This window comes from Mytilus californianus, unplaced genomic scaffold (genome assembly GCF_021869535.1).
Source record: "Mytilus californianus isolate M0D057914Y unplaced genomic scaffold, xbMytCali1.0.p SCAF_9, whole genome shotgun sequence".
Taxonomy (NCBI): domain Eukaryota; kingdom Metazoa; phylum Mollusca; class Bivalvia; order Mytilida; family Mytilidae; genus Mytilus; species Mytilus californianus.
Window position 1 is genome coordinate 4,845,247 of NW_026262745.1, and position 9,313 is coordinate 4,854,559.

General features: G+C 32.6%; 1 protein-coding gene across 3 annotated transcripts in view; it reads right to left on the bottom strand.

The window, feature by feature from the left end:
• Positions 1–9,075, bottom strand: part of LOC127716434 (uncharacterized) — a 48,539-nt gene extending 39,464 nt beyond the window's left edge. The window contains exons 1-3 of one of the 3 annotated variants that reach the window (XM_052222622.1): positions 8,918–9,074; positions 922–1,010; positions 420–530 (exon numbers count right to left, since the gene is read on the bottom strand). In XM_052222622.1, the coding sequence (XP_052078582.1) occupies positions 420–455 (36 nt within the window). In that variant the 5' untranslated portion in view covers positions 456–530; positions 922–1,010; positions 8,918–9,074. Of the gene's footprint in view, positions 1–419; positions 531–874; positions 896–921; positions 1,011–8,917 lie in introns of those variants that run through there. The other 2 variants (XM_052222624.1, XM_052222623.1) reach the window with 2 other exon arrangements.
• Between the last annotated feature and the right edge of the window lie 238 nt (positions 9,076–9,313).

Genomic DNA, 9,313 nt, shown 5'->3' on the forward strand with positions numbered 1-9,313 from the left:
ATATGTTTGGGCTTTTGATTTTGCCATTTGATTAGGGACTTTCCTTTTTGAGTTTTCCTCGGAGTTCAGTTTTTTTATGATTTTACTTTTTTGTGACTTTTCTGCACTAAAGTATACAGATTACATTAACCTCTCATTTATCAATTAAATTTCATAATGTTGAAAAGCTTGAATAAGTTTACTATTTTTACAATTTCAGGGGCCAAATAACAAAATTCACTGCATTCCGGGTCGATGGTAGTAACAGTTCATCAGGAGAGGCAAGGACGACTATCATGCATGATAAAAAATCCGTTTTGAAATGCAGAGCACATGCATGTTCCTGTTCATTACAACAATTCTATATTGTAGGTTGAACTATATCGCGGTGAACGTTAAACTAAAAAAACGATTTTTTATTATAAAATAAATTTACTTACATTTTTGGATGACGAATTTCCCATTTTTATTCTCATTGTTTATACAAGGTTTGAAGTGCCATAATGTATAGTACCACTGGTTAATGGTTCTTCTTTTTAATTTTCTGGAAACTAAGAAAGATATTCGTTAAATAAGACCCAATGAAGAGTGATGATAAATTTCATTTTAATATTTATTCTGGAATCATTCCTGTGACTAAAATTGTTTGTCTCCTTGTGTCAACGGCCTATTATTGTCGAAAGTGATATTGTATATAAAATCTTTGCGCACAAAATGATGTAACCTTCATACGCGCGAGACCAAACGTTTGAAAAACCAAAAAAAAAAAGAAACAAAAAGAAAAAAAGAAAAAAAGAAAAAATTTAAAGTGCATAAACGTGTAGGTTTAAGTTTGCCTGTGAGAGTTGAACCTTAGCTTTAGCAAATTTGCATGATATTATGAACCATATTTTACCATAAACTTGTACCATATAATCATAATACTTTCAAAGCAGTGGCTACCTGGCGTATAATAATACTCCAATTACTATTTACGTCTCAAATCATCTTGGTATACTTTTTGCGCTTCTAGCCCAAGACGTGTCCATTTTCTTGAGAAAAAAAAACAAGACATGTAGTTATGAATGTAAAAACTAAATAATTTTAAGCAAAACTTTATTTTTCTGAGTTTACATTAGCCAACAATGCAACTACAAGTTGTATATTGTTTGGGTATAACACTCTCACACGTATCATCTCCAATACCATGTCCGTCTAGCCTAGAAATATCCATCTTCAAACTGCATTTTCTTGCGTCGAATCTGTTATTATGGCGTTTTATCGTTATTTGTTTAAATTTCAAGGATGCTAGAATATATGTTATAATAAGTATTCTAGTAGTAAAAGTTAATTATTATTCTTCTGTTTATTTGGAAAGCTTTCTTTTTCATATTTAAATGAGGGACACATATGTCCCTAGCGCGGTCTGCCGACAAGGGACATATATGTCCTTAGCACGGTTAAAGGGTTGAAATGTTTTAAAAGAGATAAACATGGCGTTCTGTAAAAGCAGTAGAACATGGACAATTATTTGTATTTCTGCGTTTTGATATACCAGAATCAATATAGAAAGTTACCGATAAGTAAAACTAACACATTTTTTTTTCCATATTTATCAGTTAACCTGTATAAACATGTATTTCTTTGAAATTGTCTGTGCATGATTGGTTCATGTTCTAAAGTCGTTATCGCCTCGGTGGTCTCGTGGTAGCATGTTCGCCTCGAGTGCGGGAGGTTCAAAGCAAAAACTTTAACATTGGTATTTGCTGCTTCTCTGCTAAGCACGCGGCATAAAGGAGTAAAAACAAAGACTGGTCGGCTCGGAGTCAGAATAATGTGTCCGTGTAAGGTGACATGTCTTCTTGCGGACTGTTACCTTGTGAACTAGCATATACAGCATAGACAGAAAAAATATTACATTCATTCCTTAAAACGACAGTACAACGTCTGAATAATGTTTTTCAAATAAGTAAATTTTTAACATATATATCACGTTGGATTAACATAATAATTTAATGTTAAATTACTGACCATGTTATATATAACATGATGTAACTCGTTTATAACGTTACATTAAAACCTTTTGGCACTTTGATATGTCTGCCCCCCCTCTTTTCCACCATAATATAAGATAGTTGTCCCTTTAAAAAAGTGTTTCATAAAAAAATTGCTTGCGTTATCACAAATGTAGCTTAAATATAAATAAGAAGATGTGGTATGAGTGCAAATGAGACAACTATCCATCCAAGTCACAATGTGTAAAAAGTAAACAATTGTAGGTCAAAGTACGGCCTTCAACACGGAGCCTTGGCTCACACCGAACAGCAAGCTATAACGGGCCCCAAGATGACTAGTGTAAAACAATTCAAACAGGAAAACCAACGGTCTAATCTAGCTATATAAAAAAACGAGAAACACTTATGAACCACACTAACAAACGACAACCACTGAACAACAGGCTCCTGACTTAGGACAGGTGCATAAAATGCAGCGGGTTTAAACGTTTTAAAAGGCGCCAACCTTCAACCTAACCTGAAACAGTGGTATAACACTACAACATACAAAGACACATAATAAAATATCAATTGAAATGGCTTAACTCGATCAAAAAGACAATACAAAAAAAAAACAAGTAAATACACACTGAACGAATAAGTTTGATCTATGACACAATATAAATAAAAAAAGATGTTTCAATATCAAAAAGACAACGTTAACCTAGGACAAAAAGGCGTAAAATAAAGTAACGTACACAGGTAAATTTAAATATAATAATAATTTTGTTGTAAGGAGTACAGAAACATTTTTTACAAAATAAATTTGTTATTCATAGTACGAGTACAGAAGTGAACATTTTTTCGTCATACTAAATACTTATCAAAGGTGGTACATATTAAAAATAGTAAGACGAGATATAACACAAAATAAGTAAACATTGAATAACAGAAATGCATTACAAATTGTGTCAACAAGTCAAATTAACACGAAAGTACGATTTGAGAGTACTTGCAGTTACTGAAAGCTAGTTAAAAGCCAAAAACAATTAATGATAAAAAAAAAACATGCATCAGAGACTAAAATCAATTAAAACACATCCCAGGCAGGGATTTAGTGTTTTAACGCCATGGACAGTCAAAGAAGACATGACTTGTGCAATGCCAAAATGAAAGTAACGACAGGCAGTAGGATAGTTAGGATTTAACCTTATAATAAATATGTATGATGTTATGTATAGATAAAACAATGTCTAAATAGAAAATAAACGTGGATGTGTATATATATATCCCAAAAACCATTCGAAAAGAATACAAATTTTGTATAAAAGTTATATTTTAAATTTTTGATGACAAAATCGATGTTAGTGCCAATGAAAACAATATTCAAAGATCTTATTACAACATTAATAAGATAACCTTTACTAATAAATTTGTTAAAAGGTTCGATAAGTTTACACTGATCACATAGTGATTTCCGCGTATGACCAAGTTTGCATAGTAATTGATGTCTACCATCATTTTTTATTATAGATAACAGATCAACAAGTGTAAAATTTATACGATGTTTTATACGTAGATTACAGTTTTTACGTTTACCATGAGACCTATTATTTCTTAGCCGTTTATCGACAATATTCATGACATCGATAGAAGTTTTAGATATGTTCCACTGTCCCAATATTTTGTCATTGAGACCGAGAGGTTAAGCTGTTTGAAGTCTTTTCATCCAAAATAGTTCGTGAACTTCATGAGATTTTTTAAATTGTTTGTGTGATTGTCCTGGTTGTTTCTTAACGGTTTCAAATGGTTGGAATTTTATCAATTAAAGATTGTGATTTATATGTTTATCTAAATGTTGGTATATCAAACTTTTGAATTTTTAAGGTCTTCGAAAGCGGTAAAGGTGCTCTTGATTTCTTTTGTAATATGCTCTTCCCGTATGTCCCACATATTGAATTCCACACTTAGGCTGGGTTCAAGTTACCAGATAAATAAGGTTTACGTTTTCCAGGTAATGTCACAGGAAAAGGAGAGCGAAAAAGCTCTCCCGTTCACTGTTGACCTAACAGTATTGTGTGAAGTTAATCTGAAACAGGTCAGTCATTTTCTGGCATTGCACGGAAAAATTTGTGGATATCCACGTGCATTTCTGTTTAACAATCTGGCTGCAGAGGCATTGCCTCCTTTGACACAATTGTACACAGTGCTAAATGTAGCAGGATAATTTTGATAGGCTGCTGCAGAATTTATATTAGAAATACGATTATTTAAGCACGTGGATATCCTAAGAGTAGGATTGTTTTTCAATTTCTTTCCATTTCGTAATGTCATGATTATTTAAGTAGGGGTATAGGAAAAATAAAAAAGACCGGAGGTTGTAACATTGAATTGGGATCACAATTACGGAATAAGAAATAATAGGCAAAGATGGTAAGAAATCTAGGTAAAACCATAGCAGGGGGCAATAATAAAAACAGCAAGCGTGGATGAGTATTTATACATCCCAACACCATAATATTGAATTAACACATAAAGAACAAAGATATAATAAACATGTGAAAGTTCTCTCACAGGCAAACAATCCATAATTGTAAAATATAAAGTTTACTTCTTGGTCAAAGACTAATGTTATTAGATATGTAACTTCAATGTCAGTTTTATGTAAATAGAAAACGTTATACGAAATGTTACTCTAATGTTAGTTTTATGTAAGTATATAACGGTATAAGAAATGTTACCCCAACGTGAGGTTTATGCAAATATATTATATTTTTTTTGGGGATCTTCACAGGGGATATAGGCTCATTTTCCCTGTCAGTGTTTAATACCTCCTGATCATAAGCAGACAGGCGAATGGGATATAGATTAATGACAGGGAATATGAGCCCATATCCCCGTTGAAAGCCAGTCCCACCCAAAGCCACACTACGACAAAGATTACAGAGTCCGTTCTAAGCTTTCGAGACAATCAAAAGTACTGGTATAAGCAACGTTATTTGGTAGTTAAATTAAAAGAAAGTTAGATTATTATTCGGGGACTCCGTATGGATATGCCAACGAGACCACACGAACTGCGTTCTGTTTTTCTAACACAAGCAGATGTGTTTACCTTTTGTTTAAAATTACTGATTTGTAATACTGTTTCATTTTATTTTTGGACCTCATTAAAAGAATTTGGAATTTACCAATTCGTTTATGTTTATTGGATTAGACTGGCCACTTGGATGGGAATCTAGTTCACAGTTCATTCACACCCAAGTCGGCAGTTTAATCCAATAAACATAAACGAGTTGGTAAATTCCAAATTCTTTTAAAAGAGTTAAAATTATCTAATAAAAACCCAATATCTCATATATTGGTACCGAAACATCTAACCTGATGTTACAAGCTAGTATCTTGTAGTATAATAACAGCCGACTACCGATACAAAAGCTAGTTTCCCCAGGATCAACACCCTCCCCACAGACCGGATCCCATTTAATATCGGCAATGTTTATCAAATTCATTCTTGACACTTCTATCAAATGATATGAGGAGTTATCTGTTGTATCTCATGGGAAAGAAGGGCTACTTTACCCGAAACAAATTTATAGAAATTAGAAAATAACTCCGATAAGTTTTCCCGTCTTGTCGTTCTTAACAATTTTGCTGTTTATTATTCCCCTGTCTGTATTATTGTTTCTGCAAAATATGCAAAAATGGGTATCCATATTTCAAGGACAATAACTAATATAGGGGGTCAATTGATGATTCCGGCTATGTTTAATTATTTTTAGAACTCAGAGGCGGATTTGGGGGGGGGGGGGGGGGGGGGGGGGGCAGGCGGGCCCCCCTTATGGAGCTATATGTATGTTAATGAATATATACTTTTTATAAGCATCAGTCCAAACGTCAGCTAACTATACCCCCCCCCCCCCCCCCCCTTTTTTTCAAAATCCTGGATCCGCAACTTGAACTGTATACAGTTTTTCTCTGTGTATTATAGTTTATGAAGAAACACAACATTAAAAACAAGGGATTATTATGCCCCTGTTGAGTTTCTCCTGGCAATATCTTTATTTAATGTTATATTTGAAAATGAGTGCATCTTTCACTTTTAATTAGCATTAAATGGACTTCTCCTATCCGACAGTAAAGCCATTGCTAAATTAATTAACACAAGGATGATTGTAGTCAAGTTTGGTTTTAATTGGCTCAGTAGTTAAAAAGTAGACTTTTTTTTAAATTAAAGATTCCTGGTGACATAAAAATTTAAGATAAATATTTATCAGATCAAAAAATCTTTTTATCTTTATTTATTGAAAATACATGTATAATTAGTTTAAGATAATTTGATGTTATCAGAAAATTTCAACTTAATTACAGAAATTTACAATTTATAGCCTCCTGTTTTCAAAAATAAGTACGGTCACCTTTTTTTATTTTGTAATTTGTTCCAACTTTTCTCTGAGTCTCCGTTGATAAATTCAGAAATTATTTTGAAACCAAGGTTACAACTCCACCAAGCAAAGCTGACCTTGGTCATATCACTCCCCACGTATTCAGGTATTTATTAATCATTGTCTTTCAAATGCTTGGGTTTGAGTGTTTCTGATAAAATCCATTAAAGCGCTTTAGACGCATACGATTGTTATTTTTCTACCGAAGATCATTTTCAACGTACACGTACCCAGGGACTAATACATGCATTTATATATTGGCCCCAGATGTACCATACAACCCAATCCTCTTTAAATATAACTAAGTTGACAATAAAGTGTGAAATTGTAGTACTCCCCTAAAATACATTTCAAAATTAAATGTTTGTTATCATTAAAGACACTTCTCTTATATTGGTATATGTAAATTCTATAAGCTGTATTGCTTTTGAATAAAAAGACTATTATTAGTTTAAACAATATTTTATTTTCAAAAGTGCACAAAATACAATTATAAAATATAAAATGCTGGGATTCGGAAACAAGAAGAACTTATATAAATCCGTCTCTCTTATTATTATCAATTGATATACTACGCAGATTCATGATTATTTATTTTTGGGGGATGTCGATATATATACATTGTAGATATTTTAAAATCAGTCGATTGACACATGAATATTTCAGTCCGTTTTAATAATGCACTGCGGTGTAATCGGAAAAGATTTTGTATAAGAGGATTTCTTTCAAACGGTACCAACAGAAAAAGGAAAGAGCAGTTAAGGTTTTGAAATGCGTTCATCATTTTTAACTTTGGCTGTATAAATTTGCATTTACTTCTACCTTTTGACATCATGGGATATCGAAGTACATGTACACATTCACGCCTTCTACTGACGAAGGCCATGTGTTGTGCCGAAATATTTGTTAATACAATATTATTTCATCTTATTCATATAATGTATCAGTATTATTACACAAATACGCAGACTTATAAATACATATCGGCTCAAATTATTCCCAATGGTGTTAGATCCGCATATTTGCGGTAAAAGGATTTAACCCTATGCTTGTGTGACATCGTTGCAACTCCTCCTGATCTATATCCAACCACCTAAATCATTCGGTGACCTATGCTATATAAAATATAGCATTCGTTAATCTTGTGAGGCTTTTCCTCATCGGCGTAACCTAAATAATAACACAGTGCTTGATGTATAGTGGCATGAAAAGGATGACAAATACATACCATGCAGTCACATCAATTTGTGTTTTGTAATATCCATTTAGATATGTAACATCTCTGTGACAGACTTATTAGTAAGTAACTGGCTTGAACAAATGTTTGCCTGTATGTTTGTTTGAGTATATATTCTTCTTGTTAAAGCATTCAATTACTTTGTTGGATAGAATTCACTTTTATTTTTTAATTGAATTTGAAAAAGAGGGCCTCAATATTTTATTTCATCTTTTCAGACGCTGAACTTCTAGCTTCTTTGATATAATTGAGAATAAAATGGCGATGATAACCTGTTCGTTGACCATTAAAATCAATAGGCTTCAAGTCCGCCCTATATTGAATATCCATATCAAGTTTGGTGAAGATCTGTTGGGAAACATAAGCCTTACAGTGTGCACAAGTGTGGTATGGACGAACTGACAGTCCGTCCCGTTACAATATCTCCTCCGCATCTTTGTCGCGAAGATATATTAACGTGTAGAGACATGATATATAAGGGCATCCAAAAACAAGTTTATCGCTTTTGGCTGGCAGCGCAGTCATCCATGGAAGACTCGCACATTTAAATATTTATAACCATATAATTGTAGAAAAAAACTGATTCGGATGTGAATTCATTGCACTATTTTTTTCATTTGAATGTTTATACAATTGAACGTGAAATGTCGTATAAAGACAAGTATTGAGTATAAAATGAGAGAGAGGGGGAAAAAACAAGAAAAAATGTAAGTAGTTATTTGCTCGATATATCAGGGTTGGTTTTTTTAGAATAGTTTAATACCGTTAAAATAAAATGTACATGTAATGTTATTTTTTAATGATTTTATCTTTGAAACGATCGCTCTATTTCACCTGTGAACTGTAGGTGTCATAAGTCGGTGTTGAGATATGCAATTGAGACTCTACGAAAAACATTCTCCATACGAATAACCAAGGATTATACACGGTTAACATGGTTAACACTACAAATAACATATATTCTAAATAACATATATTTTAAATAACATATATTTTAGCGTGTATGTATAACGTACCTTGAGTTAAGGGTTAAACAAGTGTCCTTATCATAACTTGTCCTTGGTGCAAGGTTTTATAAATACAACTTTATATTTCCTTTTTTATGAAACTAATTAAAGATTTATCAATCGAAAACGAAAGTGTATATACACAAATCACATATAAATTAATTCATGTAAATAAAATAATTTTATAAAATACATACAGTATGCACCTTACGGGGGTACTTTCAACGATGAATACAGCATTATCATTTGATTTACATATTTTTGAATGATTATACTTACACGTAAAATGTAGTAATTGCTCCCTAGTTACAAACTATGCAAAGCTTTGTAAACATATTTACTGAACATATTACTTCCCTGTTGTATGACATTTAAAATGCTCCGGTTGGATTGATTTAAATACTGTCTATCGTTCATCTATGCTATATACACGTACGGCCATTTTCGATAGCTAATCAATACCGATACATATACCAACACCAAGAGCGACTACAGTGTCTCGGATTTTAATCAAAGTAGATGTATTTCTTATTCTCAGTCTATACAAAAACTTTTATTATTTACTATGGAACGCCATGACTGCCTTATGTTGGTGACCACCATTAATAGTCTAGTCAATTTAGTGAACAACCTGCAACTAATTGCAACACAAAGTGTTTCTCTGAAAAACAAGTC